The sequence below is a fragment of the Pleuronectes platessa genome, chromosome 13, assembly GCF_947347685.1.
Source record: "Pleuronectes platessa chromosome 13, fPlePla1.1, whole genome shotgun sequence".
Classification (NCBI taxonomy): domain Eukaryota; kingdom Metazoa; phylum Chordata; class Actinopteri; order Pleuronectiformes; family Pleuronectidae; genus Pleuronectes; species Pleuronectes platessa.
The window spans coordinates 1,905,549-1,928,345 of record NC_070638.1 but is presented as its reverse complement, the minus strand read 5'-3'; the positions used below and the strand labels follow the sequence as shown (position 1 = coordinate 1,928,345).

General features: G+C 43.7%; 1 protein-coding gene across 2 annotated transcripts in view; it reads right to left on the bottom strand.

Moving 5' to 3' along the window:
* The window catches only part of LOC128455170 (extended synaptotagmin-2), a 30,577-nt gene extending 9,488 nt beyond the window's left edge, over positions 1-21,089 (bottom strand). For both annotated transcript variants that reach the window (XM_053438848.1, XM_053438850.1), the window contains exons 1-14: positions 20,950-21,089; positions 19,490-19,877; positions 11,020-11,061; positions 10,054-10,188; positions 9,425-9,501; positions 8,808-8,880; positions 7,706-7,795; positions 4,546-4,601; positions 2,096-2,216; positions 1,796-1,972; positions 1,311-1,393; positions 1,022-1,070; positions 686-775; positions 457-552 (exon numbers count right to left, since the gene is read on the bottom strand). In XM_053438848.1, coding sequence (XP_053294823.1) covers positions 457-552; positions 686-775; positions 1,022-1,070; positions 1,311-1,393; positions 1,796-1,972; positions 2,096-2,216; positions 4,546-4,601; positions 7,706-7,795; positions 8,808-8,880; positions 9,425-9,501; positions 10,054-10,188; positions 11,020-11,061; positions 19,490-19,870 — 1,470 coding nt within the window. In that variant the 5' untranslated portion in view covers positions 19,871-19,877; positions 20,950-21,089. The remainder of the gene's footprint in view (positions 1-456; positions 553-685; positions 776-1,021; positions 1,071-1,310; positions 1,394-1,795; positions 1,973-2,095; positions 2,217-4,545; positions 4,602-7,705; positions 7,796-8,807; positions 8,881-9,424; positions 9,502-10,053; positions 10,189-11,019; positions 11,062-19,489; positions 19,878-20,949) is intronic.
* Between the last annotated feature and the right edge of the window lie 1,708 nt (positions 21,090-22,797).

The following is a 22,797-nucleotide window of genomic DNA, read 5'->3' as shown; positions in this document are numbered from 1 at the left end:
CTCGTCCTCGGCTTTTATTTCCCTCACTGTTCTTTAACTTTTAGGATTCTCTGTTTTCCTGCAGCGTCTGATTCGGGATCGACACGGAATCTGAAAAACGACGTCCTCTCTGGGTTTCAGCAGCTTTTCTGTGAGGAAGCATCTACAGAGAGAACCACAGAGCTGTGCTGGTGCTTCCCAAGATTATTATAGCCCCCGCAAAAGGTTAGGGTTTCATAAGCGTCCATTTTTTAAAAGCCAGATGTGATGGATTACCATGACACCTGTAGGAAGGATGTTGTATGGGTCAGGGAAGAGCCCTTTAAATGTTGGTGCAGACCCTAGTCGGGGGGGCGTATCCGGAATTCATTACCTGTAACATTGTCGTCAACAGTTTCCCAGTGATCTTGATGAAAAAAAATATAATCCTTGAATTTAGGGGGAACTGTTGGTGGAGGAATGAGCTTCATCACTCACCGGCAGGTTTCTGGCAGAATCCAGGAAGACGACGAGCAGCGCAGACGAGAGGCCGTCGCTGGCTTTACCGCGATCAGCACCGATGTTCATCAGCGCCTGTGGGGTCGGGGGGAGGGGGGGGGGGGGGAGAGGCAGTGTAACTGGTCAGTGACTGGCAAAGGTCGAGGGTCGGCTGCACAGTGCATGTTAGTGGATGTGAATGAGCGGTTTGAGTAAGTGAAGCCGGTACCTGGTCCAGCTGCTCAGGTGCAGGCAGCGGAGACAACCACTCCAGTTTGAGGTGCAGCTTCCCTGAGGCCACTTCCTCCAAAACAAACCACTGAGGACACACAAAGGTTAGTTGGCATCGACACTTTCATCAGTAACAGAGAAAATCATCTTGTGGAACAGTGGAAGTGATGCAACAACTAATTTATGTCCACTTTGACAATTTTATATTTTGCTTATTTGGAAAAACATAACTTGGAAACCAAAGAAGTTTTGATATTTGACATATTATTTAAAAAAGGATAAAGCATTAGTTTGAATGATGTAATTCAGCTCAGTGAGGAGAAGATGCATTTACCTCGTCGACCTTCTGTTCCTTCTGGAGCTCGGCCAGGTTGAGCACCAGACTGAGAAACACAAACACACAAACAGTTCAACACTCCTACTGAGGCCGACTCGTCACAACACACTCTCTCATCCTGTCATAACATTTCTTTAAAATTATGCTGCAAAAAGTTATTTACAAAATAAAGTAGAAGTAAAAGCAGTAAAAGGTCAAAAGGTCAAAAATGTTAGATCCAGCAGCCCGAGGTAAAAACTTTAAACTCTTAATTTAATTAATTTAATTTAACAAAAATCAATATTACCTTCCCAGGAAGTCGTCTTTATCAGGGTCGTCATCAAACAGCTCGACGCCCACATTGGGTCCTGAGTGATCGTACACCAAGGCCTGGAAATACAAACAGGTCCATTAATATGAACTGAACACGAGGCCTTGAGAGGAACAGATGGTTGGACACTGAGAGAACCCAGAACCCACACGTGTCTACATCTAGAGACCAAGTGTTACAAATTCATCTTAAAGTCAAAATTTGAAATCATATCGAGTCTTAACTTTTCAAATTCAACTGAGGAAAAAAGAATCTGACAAAACGTAAAAACGCTTCAGGGTCAGATTTTGTAGAATCTTTATTGCCGGGCAATGAACCTTAAATCTGAGACATTGGCTTTTTGACAGAGGCTGAAAAGAGGAGCTGCAGTAAAGTGATTCACGAATAGAAGAAATACAACGGATACAAGAAAGAAAAACGTTCATAGTAACATCACGACTCGGGATAGCTTCCCCACTCACCTCGTACACTTCATTCCATTTTGGGTTGATGGTCTCGTGTTTGACTTTGCTCTGGAAGACTTTGGTCCCGACCTGGATGACTCCGTACGGGTCGGACTTGCCTTTAATCAGCCCTCCCAGTAACTTGTCTTTAATCAGCAAGTCCTGGGCCTCGATGAAGTGGATCCTCAGGATGCCCTGAGGACACAAACCAGTAACAGAGGGCAGGAGTGAGAAAAACAACCCAGGTCTACTTCACATGAACTTTGACTTTTTATGTCCCGTCTGCTAACGTGGAGGAGGCAGTGTTTTGAGTGCTACCTTGGGAATGGGGAAGCGCAGCGCGGCGAGAGCGGCCTCTCCCACCAGAGGGATCTTGATGGAGTTGGGCAGAACCAGGAAGCCGTAGATGATGTCCTGGATGATGTTGTCACATAAACCACTGAGACAGAAGGACGGAGGACAGAGGGACAGACACGGACAAAGAAAGACAATAAATTAGACAAAAGAAACAATAGGTTCAAATTTTGGGATTTCAAACAACCAGAATTTTGAGTGACTTTGTCCCATCTTCTAACATGGAGGAGGCAGCGTTTAGATTTAAATCATATCGATAAATTTGGTTTAAGTAGAGAAGGAGAAATTAGTTAGATTAAGATGAACTAGTCTAAAGCTGTGTTACCTCAATCTATCACTTACAGGCTATTAAATCAACATTAGTAAATAAAATCAAGTAAATAATATTTGAAATGTGTAGCACTGGATCAGACTCTGGACCAGTATTAATTATTCTGCTGTTAAAAGGAACCACTGCTTGTTTTCAGATGAGTTTTAATACAAGTAGCTCTCCAGATGATTCATCACAGGCTGAACTACCCGACACTACCCTGGATGTCCTCTAGAGAGCAGCAGTGTCCTGCCTTAGAACACAGCCGAGCTGATCCAGGGCCTGTTTCAAACTGTCGCGTCACGTGTTTGTAAAGTATGTCTAGTGTTGACGTGCTGATTCCTGGTCTGCTGAAACCAAACCAAACACATAACTGCATCCAGATGAGCGTGTGATGGTGTAATACTGCGGCTCCCACATATCCCATCATGCCTAAGGAGGAATTTGTTTTGGTATTAGACTGAGCAGTGTGTGTGTGTCTGTGTGTGGGGGTTGACATGTGAACCAACCACTTATATTTCATAAGCAGGTGTGTGTTTTTTCTTGGTGTATAGAGTGATTGTGTCATCTAGCAGTCTGTGCAGGCGTGTGTGTTTATCCTGCTGTTCTCTCACACACACACAGGAAGAAAGTAGGGAGGGTGAGGTCAGGGTAGGACTGTAGCTCGATCGCAGCAGAAAAGTAGACACACAAACACACTGACACACAAACACACACACACACACACACACACACACAGGTGTTTTCCTACAAACTCGTCAGACGAGGAAAGCTACATTTCACAGGGCGGAGTCTTTTGTAAACGAGTTTCTACAAACAGTGATGCAGCAGGAAGCGGCAGCGGTTCTGTTTAGAGGAGTTTCCACCCGGCAGGCACAGGGGCAGCTGCTCTGCACCTTTACACCATGAGGTTCACATTTAAGTTGCTTGGTGAAAGATCTTAACGAAGAATACGTGTTGTATTTGTGTGTTCTGAGCGATCAGGCGACTTCTCTTTCTCATATTTGCATAGATACAGAGAGCAAAGAAAAAGCTTCAGGTGTAGAGGATAACTTTAAAACCTGAACGTTAACAGGTGCTTGTAAGAGACGGACAAACAGTTAGCAGGTGACAGAAGTTCAACATTTTACAAGTTCACAATTGAAAACTTATTTGGAGCTGATTGTATATTGAAGTAAATTGGTTTATGAGTGATGAGGCCGGAAAGTCGTGTCCAAAAGTTTCATATAATGGCCGACAGAAGAGTGTCCAATGGGGAATTTACATCAACAACAAAGATGGCTGCTGCTGATGGAGACGGTATAAAAACCTGTTCTACGTTAACGTCTAAATTTTTTACTCGGCTTAACGTCACACGTGTCTTTGATGATTGGTCGATCTATCTTTTCTTCTCTATGACAGAGTGCCCTGGATCTGACGAGTGTATTTCTCATCTTCATATGAAACAAATAAACCCACAAGATATAACAAGTGAAGATTAACGCGGCACCAAAATAAGTCCTGGTTGGAAGCGCTTCTCCCAAATCCGTCCGACATCACGGTTCTGTCTGCCGCCGCTCTCCTTTCATAATCACGTTACTAAAAATACCAACACTTAGCAGGGGGGGGGGGGGGGGAATAGAGGTCATAATCCATTCTGTGATCCAGAGGTTAATGTAATGGTTTCAGCAGCCGAGCCTGAGAGTCTGGTAGACCACTCTGACCGTGTGTCCGGTGGGATCAAGTGTGTTCAGAGGTGAGAGGAGGTAAGAGCTACCCAACGTTGTGTGTGTCTGTAAGTGTGTGCGTGTGTGTGTGTGTATGCTATGTAAAACAGCTGTGTGAGAACATGTCACACAGCTGTTCTCCCTGCTCGCTCCCTGAAGAGGGTGAGAAACCACCTGGTCATGATTATCAAAGAATATGAGTTTTTGTGTGTGTATGTGTGTGTGTGTGTGTGTGTGTGTGTGTGTGTGTGTGTGTGTGTGTGTGTGTGCGTGTGTGTGTGTGTGTGTGCTGGGGCTCTTAACATCTTGTTAGACTGATAAGAGTTAAAAACCAGTCAACATCACGTGTACGAGGTATTTGAGATCAAACTAAAAACACGTCACACACTGTCACTTACTTTAAACCAGGAATGTCCAGCATGTTTGTGAGTCCGCTCCAATTGATGTCGAGCAACTGAGGAAGAGGACAAATTATGAAAATGTTAAATACAAAAATGACAAAAGACAAAGAAACTGTGACTGAAATGACACAAGAATAATCTGTAATATAAACTATAGTATATATGCATTTGGCAATAATTCCTAATGTTCACCATTATTTGCAGGATTCATTCCATCACTGTCTCAATAACATTCTCCCCAAACGTGAAGCCAAACCAGTAGGTTACACATCCCATCTCCTCCATGTTAGCAGATGGGACATGGACTCCGTCTTGGGCTTTTGAAACCAGAAGTAACCATATTTGGACGTGCAGGGGGTGGAGCCTGAGTGGGAGCACGCTGACACAGCACACCCACTTACACCTGTGAACTGCACCCATTGGACGGTGCTAGATGTCACTCACAGCGTATTCACCCCCTCAGTACATCCAGTGCTTTATGGTCTATTTGACTTAAAATTATAATAATCAGGTGTATTGAAGAAGAGTCATTTTCTATAGAAACAACCAGTGGAGTTGCCCTGTCCTGGTCAGTCCAGAGAATACAGCCAGAGTCTGCGTTCATTTGTACAAACAGTAAACAGGATGGAGTCTGGATGGAGCGGAGGTGGGGCAGCAATCAGTCCTGACTGATTTGTTTACTCTGTGAGAATGGAATCAGACGAGAGGAGCAGGAGTGTCTCAGCCTGCAGTGCTCCTGCAGCTGATGTGCACCAGCTGACCGTCCAGTTCAGGCATCACACATTCACACTGTGCCGCTTAGTGCACGACACAATTTACCAGAGTCGCATTGGGAAGGCGCCCAGCTCAAAATACCAGCATCCACCGGCCTTAAAAGGAGCGTGAGCAGGGTGACAGTTGTGGACTAAAATGATCTGATGTCCGTGTGACTGTGTTTGAAAATATAGTGTTTGAGCATGAGCGGAAGTCAGAGAGGGGAGGATTGTGTGTGTGTGGGTGTGGGTCTGTGGGTGTGTGGGTGTGTGGGTGTGTCAGTATGTGTGTGTGTGTGTCAGTGTGCCGAAGATTAAGAGTGACTGCAAAGCTGGAAAATGTCATAAAAGAGGCTTAAAAGGTCAAATACCGGAAGCCATTATTACAGCTGAAGCGAATGAAGAGCATCGAGGTTAAAGTGGTGAATTAAACTGCTGGAATATCTGCACACCAGCACAAATGGATTTTAAATGACAAACTAACAGCAGCATCAGTAGAGTTTGTTCTAATTGTACTAAGAAAATAACTACAATTAAATACATACTTTTTCTTTTCCCCCACCATGTTAAATACTAACGTTTTCTGTCAGACCAGTAAACAAATTAAAAAAGCACTGGTCCATGGTTTTGCTTCCCATCCCGCAGAAGACTCACAATCACAGAGTCATCGGCGAAACCCCAAGCACAAACGTTGATGCATGATTGCTCTGGAACTCATTTGTATACAAAACAAATGTGGTGGAAGCACACAGCCCTCAGGGGGTCGAGTGGAAGACGAGCGCTAACTGGTCCGGGTTCCATCAACCCACTGGAATCTGTTCACATGTCACTGGACTGAATTGAGCCTGATCTGCAGACGAATGTCCACGTTGCTCCTCCAGAGGGAAACGACTCGTCTCTGTTCAACCCTCAGATGGTTGCTGACAGTTTATTAAAGGCTGACTATGACAGGTATGTGACTGTGATGTCACCATGTAAACAATGCACCAGTCAGGACAAAGGAAATTATTTTGGCAACGTTCAGGCAACTTTAATATAACTTTAACGGCTGGAACAGAATGTCACCGGACTCGTTGAGGCATCCCAAAAAGTTGGACGGTTGATCAAAGCTTCAGGAAAGTTCAGTTGCATTGAAGATGTGACTTATATGTAAGAACAGTGCAGGAGGGATGTGATGACAAATCTAAATCCGGCGGTGTCATCACAATCACAGGAAAGTATTCAGAAAGGTGAATATAACTGTAGTGATGGCAGAAGTCTTTCATAAAAACAATGACCCAGCCTGTCATGTCTGACACAGGTGACCCAGATAAAGATAAGACACAGGAAGTCATGACAAATACGTCCTTAGTTTCAAATGTCGAGCTTGGACCCTTCGTTTGGGACTTTTGAAATGTATCTCCCGCCTTTATTTGACAGATAATGCTTCAGTGCTAACATGCTAACTTAATGTTCACCATCTTAGTTCAGTCACAAAGCTGAGATCTGACCCAGCAGCAGGTGACGGAGAGGAAACAGATAACCCGGCCTTTTCCTTCAAGTTTGACTTTTCACCAGAAAAAATAAGATATTTCCGGAGGAGAAGAAGAAAATCATGTCTTTTGGGGGCTTTTTTGATGGAGACTCATTTCCTGTGGGTGTGGGCATCAAAGTCTGAAATCTAGAAGATAACATGTGTTGATGCACAGGAAGGAAGACGGCAGCAGTCAGGGAGAAGGAATCCACTGATAAAGAAGGACTGAAGCTCGGCAGCCATCGGGAAGACTGAGGTGGAAAGTGCTGCAGTTGATGGAGGTTTAGAGAACAAACAGGGCCATGTTCCAACAGTAGGAGCTAGAAGTGATGAGTGGATGTTACTCAGAACAACAACAATAACAACAACAACACTGCTGCATGTCAAACAACACCCTAGAGGAAAGAAACACTGAAAAAACAAGACATTCAATCCTCCTAAGCTCCAGGGGGGCAGAACTAACTGGTGTCAATGTGTAGTCATTTTAATAAACTAAAACTGTAAATCACAGGTTCAAATCTGACTGAAAGATGTAATAAAGTTAGGACTGCACACTTGCTGTTGTTTCAAGAAGTGTTTTGAGGTATCGGGGGTAAACAGGTGGATTTCAGGGGAGATACTCTGCAAGCTCATCTCATGAGGACGTCTCTGTCTGACGTCCAAATGTCCAGACTTCACCTCACTTACCAGAAACTCATGGACGTGTTCCTGGGAAGTTGGTGAGTGCAGAGTCCACAAGGGGCCAGGTGGACTTTGTGTCCACTAGACTTGCAAACGGAGCCGGGCTTTGCTTAGATAATGTCCATAGTGATATGGCCATGGGAACTAGTGGTGATTTGTGTTGTTTTTGTTTGTGTTCACGGGGCAGTTGACATAAGATCAATGTACTCACTGGTTTCTTGAGGAAGAAGACGCTCAGAGCGCCGATCAGAGGCATGTCCCCCAGCAGCGGCTCCATCACCACCCTCAACGTTCCGTGAAGCTGGAGAGGAGAAAGAACAACATGATGAACCCAGACCCAGGCCCGGTCCTGTTGCTGCTAACACAACATGCACTTAATCATCTCCACTAATGATCCGTAGTATTTTGAGCTTTTGAACTTTGCAGAACTTTTCAATAAAAAAAACCTCTATAACACACTGGAGGAAGGAAACAGAGAATGATAACTCTCCTTTAATAAAAGTCTGAATGTTTCAATGTCTCATCATTGAGCCTGTTGCTCTATCAGCAGCTGCAGTGACTCAAACCTCTGATATGCAGACTGCTCGACTGCAGCACCAAATTTGGTTGTAGCTCGCGCTGAATAATTAACACAACATTTTGCTCATCATACGGGTGCAGGGCAGAGATGGAAGAGAGCCTGTTGATGATCCTCGCTGACCTCCTGCAGCTCGCCCCTGCCTGAACGCAGATTCTTCAAAGAACCGTGTGACGCAGGTGACGCTGCGTCAGGATCAGTTTGACCAGAGGAAAAGCAACGAGGGTAGAAATCATCTAACTCTATCACCCATAAGCTCCAAGCTAACGTGTTTGGCACCTGAAAAGACTTATTTTCTTCGACAGCCTATGAAAACCTGACTGCAGCCTTAAAGTTTGAGTCACACACAAAGGCAAATGTTGACCCTCTGTAAATCTATCCCCACTCTTCTCTCCTCTCACTTTCTCTCCCTCTCTGATCTCTGAACAGCAAACATGGCCTGATCCTCTGCCAACAGCCGAGCAGATAACGTCTTCTTTATCGGCCGCGGTGTCAACACATTATGTAAAAGCGTCTCTGGAGAGGTCACAGGTTAATATGACGGTCACGGACAAATAACAGAGGGCGACAACCTATAAAACCTCACATCTGTCTCTCTCTCCATCCGTCAGAGTGACAGCTGCTGAATGAGAACGTCCAGTCAATTTCTCTTTTGAACATTTGTGTCTTCACAACCTTTGCCAGAGAAAATCTACCATTAAAATCACCGGCAGCGTCTTGATCATTGGACTCATACCTGAATACTTTTGATCCCAGCTCTGCAATAGAACTTCTTGATGTCCACGTCAATCTCTGTGTTCCCGACAAAACTGAGAATTAAAAAAAATAATGCAGTTAGAGAATTCATACAGTGTCACAGTGTGAAAGCAGGGAGAGAAAGAAAGAAAGAAAGAAAGAAAGAAAGAAAGAAAGAAAGAAAGAAAGAAAGAAAGAATAAAAGAAAGAAAGAAAGAAAGACTGAGCTTTCTCTTCTACATGAAATTAGATTTTCTGTTACATCTTAGTTTGGACTTTTGGACCAATCACAGGAAGTAGAGACAGAATTAAACAGTAGAAGAAGAAGAAGCAGCTGCAGTCTTCACCTCAGACGATATGTTTGAACCATGAGGACGTTCATTTGGTGCATTTGAACTAGTGCGTAGTACTGTAGTACTGTGTAGTACTGTGTAGTACTGCGTCTGAAGGTGCTGATGCTGGGAGTAATTCCATCACGATGTTAACATGGCAACCACATGAAGACAACAGTGGTCTCTTTATTGGATTTGATGACAATAAGGACAAATAAATAGATTTAAGCAGCTTCATCCTGTAGAAAGCACCGGAGAGTGAGATGCTTTGGTTTCAGTGTGTTACCTGATCTGCAGATCCATGATGACCTGCCTCTTGTCCACGTTCTCTGTGTAAACTTTCACCCCGTTCACTCTCAGCGGCTGCGGACACACAAGACATGAGGAAACCAGTAAGAGTGAGTGAACAGCTCTGAAGTATGATTTCAACCTTTCACTGTACCAACAGTATAATTACTGCTCTGCTCTGAAACATGAGCAAAATCAGGGTCAGGATGTTCTTCAGGACGGAACAGAAAGAAACCCGGTGGTAAAAGAAGAGTCGAGCTTTTTCAGCTCCAGGACCACGATGTTAGAAAAAAAAATACAGAGGACGAATTTAGAAACACTCCAATAGAAGATCTTAACACCTACACTCTGAGCAGCAGAGTTTAAGAGCCTAAGCTGTATGATTGTATGTTTCAGGCGAACTACAACAGTATTTCAATAATAAAATAACTTTCAGATAACCCATCAGAGTGACCATGACATCTGCTTTTCTTATGGCTCTGTGCGAACTGCTGGTTCCAGAGGCTGAACCAACAAACTACTCCTACTTTTCAGACACTAAGCCAAAGTATCCCTGATCCATTTCCCCCCCCCCCCCCCGTCTTGTGCATTTGGATCCAGAGTCTGCTCGGTGTGTCTTCTCATCACCTTGTCGCCCATGTCGATCTTGGTGAAGCAGAAGGTGCTGAGATGAGGGTTGGCGCCCTTCACCGCTGGCTCGATGGTCTCCCTGAACAGCTTGTCCACAAACTGGCAGATGAACGGCCACATCTGCTTCACCGTCTGAGGAGGAGGGGAGAGAGAGAGAGAACAGGATTTTCATACATACACAACTGAAACTCCTTGTAGACATGTTGGAGACACGTCAGAGATTAATGTGGCAGTATATTGATTTGGATGAAATAAGAAACGGTGCAGAGAGCTGGACGGTTCAGTTCCGTGTGTCGCTTGCTTCCTGTTGGCTCAGCAGGGGTAGAAGATTTCATTGCAGCTCCATGTGACCCCTTTCTAGATCGATGGCATATTCATAACTCATATTATATAGAATATCTGCTTCTGAATATTGAAACTGATCCAAGTGATGTGGAGAAAATAATGTAACGGTTAAATGACAGGTGGTTGAGAAAGGGCTGCTGGTCACTGAGCAGGAGAAACCTGATCAAAATGATAACTTAAACATCAGAATAATAAGAGAAAACTCAGAATATGTCATTAAAGATCAACGTTATAACATTAACGTTAAATTGAACTTTTTTCAAACACTCTACCTGTGAATATCCATAAAGACAAATCCAACATGAACATCACTACATCGGATACAGAGAGTGAAAACTGATTCCTCTGGTCCACTTTTTACTGGAAGTACTTTATGAGTACACATTAACAGTAAGTATCTCTCTCTCTCTCTCTCTACCACTCTCTCACTACCATTCTCCTCCCTCTCAGCACTGGGTCGGGGTCTAACAGAGCTCCAGATTCAGATGCTATTTATACACTACCTGTCCTCCTCTAAAGCTATCAGGCTAACAGCGGCTATTATAGAGACAGCGAGTGGGTGAGGATAGAGAGATAAAGGCAGTGAGTGTGAGAGTGTGTGTGTGTGTGTGTGTGTACCTTATTCAGCCACTCTACTCTTTCCACATCTGGATAATGAACCTGGAATTAGAAAAAAAAATACAAAAGGGTTAGAATCACAATTTAACATAGAATTTCCCCATCAATGCCCTGAAGTCAATTCCAGGACTTTTCCATGATTCCTAGTTTGGTCATAATTGGATCGCAGGTCCAATCAAGTTATCGGGTGGCCCATAAAAAATGGCTGATATGAGCCTTTCACACGCATATAACTATCTGCTATATGTTTGCACATATGGAAATGTTATCTTAATAGCTGACACACTACACACAATGATTAAAACCTTTATTGTCTTGTTGTTATTCGTTCCTGTAAACAACTGAATACTGTGGTTTCTAAACACGTGCTACAGTGAACGAAAGCATCAACGTCGTGTGACAAGCGATGGATATCTCACAGTGAGGAGAAGCAGAGGTGACCTGTTATATAAGTGACACACTTAGAGTATTCAGCACAGACGCCTCGGCCTGCGGCAGATGCACATGAATGAGGCCATAAACACATTGAATTTAAACCACAGGCTGAGGTCAGGAGAGAAGCTTCCTGCTCTGAACACATACCAGTAGAGTTAGTACCTGCACCAAGGCCCCACAGTGTCTCTATTAAACCACATTTAAATTCTCTAAACCAGGATTTATTTAATTGCACACACACTCACACACACCTGACTTTCTGGTTATATGGTTTGGTAGAAAGCTCTCGCTCCCTGAGTCTGGCGTCTTGTTTCCCGGTTTGGTTTGAACACCTTCTGGTGAGACACTCTTTCTCTGTGGGACAGACGTCACTCTGGTTGTAAAGAACCCTCTTGTCTCAGTAATTTGAGACAGGGGACGAATCTATTGTACCATGTGCTGGGCCTCGAGTCAGAAAACACTCACACATCACCACATCTCTCGTGACGTCTTGAGGACACAAAACAATAAGTGGGCACAAAGGAAAACAGGAGGTTAGGATCAGTTACCGCTCTGTGGCCCAACATGTAAATAGACACAGATACTTGGTTGTGTACGTTTGTTCGAGGTGAAACTCGACATGAAGCCACTGTGACTGTAAATAAAGATGGACGACTTCACAAGCTCGGTTTGAATTAGTTATTTGATGACATAAAATAGAACTGAGACGCCCTGATTGACAGATTGACACTGAGTCGCGATTGGTGGGACCTCGACACAGCCGCTCCATCCTGCCCAGACCCCGGCTCCAGAGGGCCTCACTGGCACAAGATGGCAGAGTCCCTATTCTGGATATTCTGGCTTAATTTGTGGATAGTGGGAGGAAGTGTCGTGCATCGTTCTATGTGGAATCGACCACCAGATGTGGCTGTGGTCCGTCCCTGCTCTGTTTATTGCTGCGTCTGTTGCAACGTGGCATTAAAACGATATCATGGATCTGGAGGAACGATCTTTGCGACTTATGGGGGAAACAGTAGAGAAGCAGGGAGACTGAGACACAGTATACAAATAAAAAGTTGAATTCAAACTCAATGAGCCAGATAGCAAATGACGTTCTTTCAAAAAACAAAGTGAACAGGAAATAAGAAGGTCCTGACAGCTGACATGACTCAGCAGACAAAAATGTAGATTCTTGCAGATTAAAAGTCAAATAAATGTATTTATCCATGATATATATTAGATTTTCTAAACCTACAGAGAGACACAGAAAGGAAACTGAGACATTTTCTCATCAAACTTGGAACAGTTTCTCTTTTTCACAGCACCATAACTCTTTTTTCCCTTTTTCCATCTGCTGTTGTTGGGAAATGTGAAAGCTTTGGTCCTGCTCAGTAGAACAGCGCCCCCCCTCCTGCAGTGCATCTTCTCGGATCATATTTCATCTGCCTGTAGCAACACGCCCACACCAGCACAGACCCTTGCTCTCTTTTCTTTTTTATTGCAGCTCTGTTTTCAGCCTGGACGCCGCCTAACCTCAAAAAACAGCTTGTGGATCTGAGTCATGGCAAAGACGTGTCTCCTGCCGGGCCTCGAGTTCAGGACGAGACATTTCTGAGTACATGTAAAAGAACTGGAACCAATGGGTGATCGTACTCGACAGGAGCATCCCTTCTTTTAATGTGTGTGTGTGTGTGTGTGTGTCAGGAGGGTAAGACTCACAGTTCAACTATGTAACAGCTGAGTGGAAATCCTAACCTCCCTTTTTCAGCCACACCCCCGACAAAAAGCATGTGTGTGTGTGTGGAGGGAATTTTTAGCCGATGCCGATATTAAGTAGTAAAGAAATTGGCCTAAATATTAAAAATGAAAATATTGGCAATGACTCATCAGATGTTGGAATCAAACCGTTACAGGCTTGACATTTTCACAGTTTAACCACAAACTGTATTCTAAGGAGACGATGAGAAGAAACAGAAATCTACATATTTTCTGTTTTGTAATATAAAAGTTTTCAGATAGCAAACACACACACTGGTGCCGATGTGTCAGTGAAAGTCTTATCAAGACATTTTACCAAGCCACCAAAGAATCGGTCAAATTTAAAGTACAACTTAAAAAAGGTGCATTTTCTGTCATAGCCTACAGATTAAACAAGCAACGGAACCAGGCTGTCAACTTGTCAATTTGTTATTCCTATTGTTAGAGATTCTCCTTTTCAAGGTGACAACAAACACAACCGGGAAAGCTGCTCAGTGGTCTTCCCCCTTCAGACTGCAGAAAGGCTCTGAAGGGCCCAGGAGCCAGAAGACCTGCACAATGAGACAGTTGCTCACTGCTGCTGTGCTGACGTCTATATTTAGGCTCAAAGAAAGAGAGAGAGAGAGAGACTGTCGAGGACGTGAGGAGGACACTCTGCACATCGAGGAAACCTGCTCCTGTGTGCTAAAGGATGGAAAGATATGATTACACAGCCGACCATAGTGTCTCTGTAGTCAGCTTCTGTCTCCTGCATCATTTTAATCAAACTGGGTTTTATAGATGTTCAAATCTAAAATGATGAAAAGCCTCTGAAGGGTGTTGCATCCCCTGTTGTTGCATTACATTGTGATAATACCATCTCATAATGGGCACATAATGCTGGTCGGTTAATCTCAAAAGGCTGTGGATCTTGTCTCTTATCTTACAGGAGCCCAACGTGTTTGCGTCACCACATCAGATGACGTTGTTGTCTGACTTCCAAGTGACTTATCTGGATTCATCACCAAGACTGTGAGAGAGAATCTTGCATCGTGTCGCTTTTCAATTTGGTTACAGATACTTAACAGTTCAAGAAACTCAGATAATCACTCAGCACAGAGGTGACCAAAGTTTAAATTCAAATATATTCAAAGTACAGTGGGACAGGGTACTGGGACACTGGGACACTGGGACACAGGGACACTGGGAGGCTGCCCCAGCATGCAGGTGAAAGCAGAGCAGCACAAGGCCGTTCTGTTCCTCCACATTGTTTCCCCTCCCTGCTGCAGAGCCCTGCCCTTTGGCACATCACAGGAACAGGGAGGCCCCACCCAACGGCGTGTCAGACGAGAACACGGAGACGAAGAGGGCGAGGAGGAGGAGGAGGAGGAAGAGGAGGAGGAGGGGGGAAACCTCAGAGACACAGTTACCCTGTGGTTTTAAGACTTTCCACGCTGTTGTTTGAGTTTGTTTTTTCTTATCAGAGAGGCCGATGGCAGAGTCCGACTGTTTGAATGTTCGTTTGCCGAGGGAAAAGGTTTAGCTGAGCTTGACTCAACGTTTCCTGCTTCAGTGACACACAATCCACACCTAGAAACTGTCCAGTGCAACCACACAGCCACACTACACTGACTCACACAGCAACACAACAATCCAGACACGTCAGCAATTAGAGATTCCAGAACTAATAGTGCTGTGTAGCAGTTCTGCTGGTCAATTAATCCTTAAAACTGACTGACTTTGTTTTGCACATTAAAGGTAATTAACAAATATAAAATATATGTTATGTACGTTAAGACACACATATATTCACACATACACAATAGTTTAAAGTAAACAAAAGCTGGTGCGGAAAAGAGAAGAAACATATTTACACATATGCTGCATATGTCATTATTTCTCATTTTACTTGTACAATGTGCAACCGTACAACTGGCAGTTACCAATGATTGTTTAAGATGTTTTATTTAAAGTAAACAACAATGACGACTGATGAAGAATACTTGAGTTTAAACTTCACCCAAACAACAGCAGCACATTTAACCACATGATGAGTGGAACATAAAAGAAGACGCGGTCTGGGTCGGGAAAGAACCCATTAAATAAAAATCTGGATCTAGAGGATTTAAATATGGTTTCATCAGGGGCCTGTTGGGCGTTGAGGTTTCTACTCTACTGCCATTTTAGTTTTCATTGTTTTTTTACACTAGAGGATTTGTTGAAATACAAAACACAATCACACACACACATGAATAAACACACAGACATGGCTGCAGCCCTTTGTAAAGTCAATGTGCAACCTTTAATTTGTGTGTTTTGTTGTTGTGTGCTCCGCTGTCACTTCTCCTGATTAGGTCAAATGTGATAAATCAATCACAATCCAAAGTGCTGATAAACTCAATGATACTTCATCACTTTAATGATAAACTAAACATAACAAACAGGAGTTTAAAGAGTCCTGGTGGCCTTGGCTCATAGAATATACAGCTAATAATTAGATCAATATAAAAAGATATCAATGATGATAAATGATAGATGTTTAAAGACAGATTCTTACTCCTGAGTGAAGGTTGAGCTTTAAAACTCTTCAGCATCAACCATGTGTCAGAGCTCCTCACTGAACTCACAAGGCAGGAACAACATGAGGATATACACTCAACCATTGATGCTAGTGATGAAAAATATACTGCGGTAATTATCATTATTATCATTATTATTAATTTAAATGCAGATTTAGGAAAATAAGAGCTGACAGAGTAAACGCAAAAATGCAAAGCCAGGACAAATTCTCTTAACCCTCAAACAAATGTCAATGAACCAGCTCTCTGACGCTCAGCTGCTGAATCCTGTTCAACGTTTACCATGAGAGACCGTGGCCTGAATCCTGCAGCATGACAACAACTCCACTCAGTGTAAAGGCCTGAGCGCATTCCTTGTTTTTATTTAACATTCCTCCATCTCATTGAACCCACATTCATCAAACACAGTCTGGGACGACCTTCATGGCCTAAATTTCACATCAGGTTTTTACATATTTGTCCGATGAACTCATAATTTTCCGCGTCAGTTTGAGATTATTCATTGTAGGATTATTATATACAACATATGACATCAACATAAACCACAAACAAACGTTTGACCTTGTACAACGCTTAAAATAAAGAATATGAATAAAAAGCATTGAAACTTCTGTGACACATCTGTGACTCATCTTTGGTGGTAGATACATGTTCCTGTTTATTCTACAGAGCTGTCTTGGTTATTGTCGTGACTCATGGATCAGACAGCTTCTCGTTAAATTCTGTATACACCTTTAAATACACAGTGAGACAAACAACACAGTCTTTTTTCCTGAAAAGGTCTTTGCTGGTTGCAGATTTGTGTGTGTCTGGCAGCAGTGAGGGAGTTGTGCAGTGTCAGTTTGTCCTCAGAAGTACAACCGTACCATTACCACAGGGATTCCTGGCAAGCGAGCGATGAGCTGCTGCCCACACGGCCTATCAAGCCTCATTCCAGGCATATTTGCAGACAGAGCCAAGACAGAGAGACGACAGGCTCTAAGGACTATATTGCACATGTGGTTCATTTTGTAGCGTTTTTACCACAAACATTGAGAAAGTTTCCTCCTTCTCCCCCTGAGCGTCTGTTCTCTGTAACTCTGTTTAGAAGGTTCCATCTCCTGTGAGAAGAACTGACAGAGAGTCACAGCTTCAACTGTCACAACCAGCTTCAGTTGAAGGGTGAAGCTGAACTGAGATCAGTTAAAAAAGACTCAGAAGTTATTAAAAACCAATCCTCAGCAGGAATCCTTTAAACTATCATGGGTAATATCCAGTGTTCAGTTGTGTTTGGGTTCAGGGAAGTGGGACGACACCAACAACCAACAAAAATCTTATCAGCTCCCATCCCTTTCATTGTTCCCTCTGAATTTGAGGGAAAGTAGTGCAGACGTTTCATTTATCATTAACTAAAATGCAAAAGGAATCAATCAAATAGTCTATTTCATTCGAAAGGCCTCCAATACAGCTGAAAATGCTTGGTCAGTTTTACAGACTAAACATTTAATGTCACTCCTGTGTCGACCAGAAACTAGATGGAGTGTGGATTTGATTCAGTTAAAGAACAAAATAAAGACTTCAGTGAGCTTCTAATCATTGAGTTCTGAGGTCAGTCTGCCGGAGGTAAAAAGATAGTGTATCTCGTATGAAGGACAGGACACACTGACAGCTTCTGAATGTGTCCCAGGGGTCAAAGTTCACCACTGATTATTAATCCTTTGACATCCTTTCACTGATTTCTCCTTTTCCCTCTGATCAGCCAAACAAAGAGCTGTCAATTAGCACTGTCTCATCCAAATGCCACAAGCCCACGTTGTATGAGGATGAAAAACATCTGTGAACATCTGTGAAGCACACAAAACATCCAGTACAAAAGCTCGCCGACTCACAACACGACAAACGTGGCAGCTGCTGTGTGTCTTTTTGCTTTTTGCTTAGCACCACTTCTCTCAAGGTCTGTGTGATAATGGATGTGTTGATGGGGTGATCTGCGGTCGGGGGGGGGGGGGGGGGGGGGGGGTGGCTGTGTGTCTGCCTGGCATCCTGCCATCCTCTCACCACTTTTTCCTGCATCATCGTCGATTACGTGAAAATGTCACTGCAGAACAGAGGCCTTTCATTTTCATCACAGAGGCAGCGAGTAGATCTCACAAGACTAGAAATGGATAAATGAAGATTTGTGTGGTTTCTAAAAAAGGTGGAAATGCTGCATAACTGAAGGTTTGGAAACTGTTATAGTTCCTGAAAGAGGTCAATGGTAGTGATGTGTCATTCCATTGATTTGCTGTCTTATCTGATATCAAGTAAAACTCAGGCTGGTGTCATGAATATGAATATGACATTTCTGACAATCGCACAACCTCTGTGGAGACTGACAAAGTGGATGTTTTTCAATCCTCCTGCTGAGCTATCGACCCCGAGCAGAATCTAATTCTGTGGGAAACACAGATGCCTTCTCAGATGTTTGATTGAGTGGACACTGGACAGGCAGCTTCAGCATGAGGAAGGTCTCCACGCCGTGTTCTCTTCGTGGCAAACACGCCAAACCAAACGGGTGAATACAGAAAGTGACAAGTAGCACAGGTGTGATGACCCTGCTGCTTCACACTGCCGGCCTATGGAGGCCTGAGGCTCGACAGGGCCATGTGTGAATTATTCATCGAGACCTGCTACACCCTCTGGCAGAGGACGGGATTGAGGTCATCATAAAGAGTCAAGCTCAGGTTGGGATGTTTCAACTTTCCACAGGCTGTTTGCTTTGTGTCGCGTGGGACCAGATGTAGTGACTTAGGGGAAACCAGCCATCTACCATCAGCTATTAATTGTCTCCATTGGTTGGCAGCTCCTCGGCCAAAACAATCCTTTGTTCGTGACTGATGTGAAAATGTGAGCGTTAGTCACCAATTTCTAATCCGGTAAGACTGACTGGCAAGTTGTGAGACACGTATTACTGTGTAGCTGAAGTTCCCAGTGCACGTGTACACCTCACGTGCAGGAGTATAAAAATACTGATGCTGATATATGAGCTGATGTACATGCATAGAAAATACAAGTACAACCAAATACATAAAGCCTGAAATAAAGCAACACAAGGCTGTTTTTATACTTTAAAATCATTTTGATAGTGCACTTCCTTATAAAAGGGAGGTCTGTCATTGCCACATTGCCCCCTAGAGGCCTGGACCTACACTATGTAACCCTGGGGTATGGTGCTGGAATGTTACAAGCTGCTTTACATCACAGACCAACTGCTTTACGTCACAGACCCACATCCATTCTCATTGTGGACATCACGACAGTCAGCTTGTCAATAAAAATGCACGTGAATTATCCGTCCCACCTGTAGGGGGAGCCAGAGTATCTGAGATCGAACCTAGCGTTGTGTCTCTTTTAGAAAATAAACATAAATACACATAATTTCTGAAGTTTTGATATTGGCCGATATCTGCAAACATAGAGGCTGATATGTCAGTGAAAGGCTCATATCGTTTACCATTGTCGGCCGAATGAAACATCATTGGTGCTTGAATTAGACCAGTGCTGGTCTGGAGTTTCCCATGGAAAAAGTATTTGTATCATCAGTGGGAATACATGACAGCTAATTCAATTACCCCCCATCAGTCCGTTTGGCAGGCCACCAGTCGGTGCTGACATCCCACATGTAGGCTTGAAAGGTGGAGCTTTAAACGGAGTCAAATTACAAAAGCAACTGGGACAAGCCAGTGATAACACTGGGAACGTAATAACGAGGGTGGACTCACCCATGGTGGCAGCTCAGTCGTAGGCACGCTCTGCTTCATCACTTTCTCCTCATGGTCCATGAATGCTAAGGCACGGTTTATCCTGTAGTCCTGAGTGCTGTGGTTCTTCCTCCAGTAGAACAACGCACCCAGTCCGATCAGAACCCAGCTGAAGCTGAACTCAAAGTATCCCAAGATGTAGATGGGGAAGATGAGGGCGAAGGTCTTGGCAAACTTAATCCACATCTGGGTGACGTCTGTCAGGGACGACTGCTGCTCGTCTCCCAGCTCCTCTGGAGACAGAGGCGGGCCCATGGAGGACCTCACCGGGCTGCTGGGCGCTGCCACGGGTCCGTTCGCCCCGACGCCTGGTGCCGCCGAACCCTCCATCCTGTTGCTCATTTCCCCTCTGGAACGACAGATAAGGAATCCTTTGACATTTGGCTCAAGCATTCACTTGGTTTCATAGTTTTTAAAGGTCAAAGGTCAAGTTGGCCTCTAAAAGTATGTCTATATTTTTCTGTTATATCTGAAATATCAGTTTGAGGGAGTGTCATCGAATTTGGGACAAACCTTCACTCGGACTCGAGGGGTTGAGGAATCTGAATTCCTCCTTCTTTCCACAGAATAAACCAGGATGTGATTAGAAACCTGATTAAAAACAACTTGATTGAAATAAGAAAGGAAGCAAACGAAGTTTGAATCACAGCAAATCTCAAAGTGAGTATTGTTTATCAAAAGAGAAGATAAGAGGTGACGAGTGAAGATATTGGTTATTTCACTTCACTGGTTTGAAAGGTAATTTGACTAAATTCTAAGTTAAGATCAACGTTAGTTACTGTGAACAGTTAAAGTGTTTACTTAGGGTGCATGTGATCGAGTTATTTATTCTACATAAGTTAACTTTTCACATCCACTAAGGCTGCAGGCTGAGCTTAGGACTGGAACTCATGCGAAACTCCTTTGCAAATTCTCCACTTCTTGTTACTTCGAGTCCCTTGAAAACAGGACGCAGCGCATAGTGGGGAAAATGGAGACGAATACATCGTGAGAATTCACTCGTTGATTCGGCATATTTTCAAAACGGCTAAGCGTAATTTTAACAGTAATATTTTCACTTTGAAATCTGCCTCAGCCGTTGGCCCAGCAATCTCCCACGACGGCGCTTGTCAACAAGTGCGGGACGGTTGTTAAAGTTGATGTTTTCACTGAAATGCGTGATGCTACGTGCGGTTGTAAATGCGCCGATCAAAAACCCATTGAGGTGTCAATACGAAATTGGCTTTAGTTCCTGGTTTCCATTGCGTGAAATGTTCCCTTTACGCGGCGCAACGCCGAAGTGGCGGATCTTCCAATAGAGTCTGGCGTGACGTTCTTCCCAAAGTGACACGTATCGGTGGTTCGACTTCAGCCGCTTCACAGGAACCAAACTTCGGCCACACAAGACCAACTTCCCCGCCCTCAGGCGCTCCGACACTCACCGCTGTCCGCCTGCCGCCTCCGTTCCTCCGGCAGAATAAAGACAGATTCACTCCGGCAGCCGAGTCCTCGCATACCGAGCAGAGAGTGTGACAGCCCGCCTCCTTCTGCACATCCTGGCGCGGCCACCAGCGGCTCCACCGGGCCGCAGGAAACTGTCATCGCCGGGAACGAGGTCAGCTCCGGCGGGGAGGGAGCTTCGAAACACCGAAGCCACGGCAAGCCCGAGCGCCACCTGGCGGAGAACAACTTCCACCGGTTACTGGAGAGAAAACTGAATGTTGTTATTATTAAAAATGACAAAACTCGATTTAAATAACTACAATAAAGTATCAGGCTCTGAGGGGAAAGTTACAAGAATTAAGTCAGAATATTACAATAAAATTACAATATAACAAAAATAAAGTCAGAGTATTACAAGAATAAAGTCAGAATAATATAAAAACATCTCAATCTTACAAGAATACAATCATATTATTACAAAAAATCACAATTTTACAAGAATAAAGTCGGAATATTTAGAGAATGTAGATTTTATGAGAAAAATGTATTTACAATAATTAAGTATTTTTAAATAATCATTAGGGCGCGAGTGGACTTTGCTGGACCAGCATTTCCCCACTAGATGTCATGGCAGTGCCTGTGAACTGAAGCATCACAGCTGAAGTGGAGGAAAAGACTCTGGGACACTGTGAAATGAAGTCTGAGTCAAAGAAGAAAACGTTAAAACATGAAACATACATGACATAGGAAGATTGGACTTTGCTTTGACCTCCATTTATTGTGGAAAGCCTGACCAAAACCTCATCCAAAACCAGGACTGATTCATATCTAACCCAAACCTCATCCATAACCAGGACTGATTCATATCTAACCCAAACCTCATCCATAACCTGAACCAGGTCAGATTCATATCTAACCCAAACCTCATCCATAACCTGAACCAGTACAGATTCATGTCTAACCCAAACCTCATCCATAACCTGAACCAGTACAGATTCATGTCTAACCCAAACCTCATCCATAACCTGAACCAGTACAGATTCATGTCTAACCCAAACCTCATCCATAACCAGGACAGATTCATGTCTAACCCATACCTCATCCATAACCAGGACAGATTCATGTCTAACCCAAACCTCATCCATAACCTGAACCAGTACAGATTCATGTCTAACCCAAACCTCATCCATAACCAGGACAGATTCATGTCTAACCCAAACCTCATCCATAACCTGAACCAGGTCAGATTCATGTCTAACCCAAACCTCATCCATAACCTGAACCAGGACAGATTCAAGTCTAACCCAAACCTCATCCATAACCTGAACCAGGACAGATTCATGTCTAACCCAAACCTCATCCATAACCTGAACCAGTACAGATTCATGTCTAACCCAAACCTCATCTATAACCACAACAGATTCATGTCTAACCCAAACCTCATCCATAACCTGAACCAGGACAGATTCAAGTCTAACCCAAACCTCATCCATAACAAGGACAGATTCAAGTCTAACCCAAGCCTCATCCATAACCTGAACCAGTACAGATTCATGTCTAACCCAAACCTCATCCATAACCTGAACCAGGACAGATTCATCTCTAACCCAAACCTCATCCATAACCTGAACCAGGACGGAGTCATGTCTAACCCAAACCTCATCCATAACCTGAACCAGGACAGATTCATGTCTAACCCAAACCTCATCCATAACCTGAACCAGGACAGATTCATCTCTAACCCAAACCTCATCCATAACCTGAACCAGGACAGATTCATGTCTAACCCAAACCTCATCTATAACCACAACAGATTCATGTCTAACCCAAACCTCATCCATAACCTA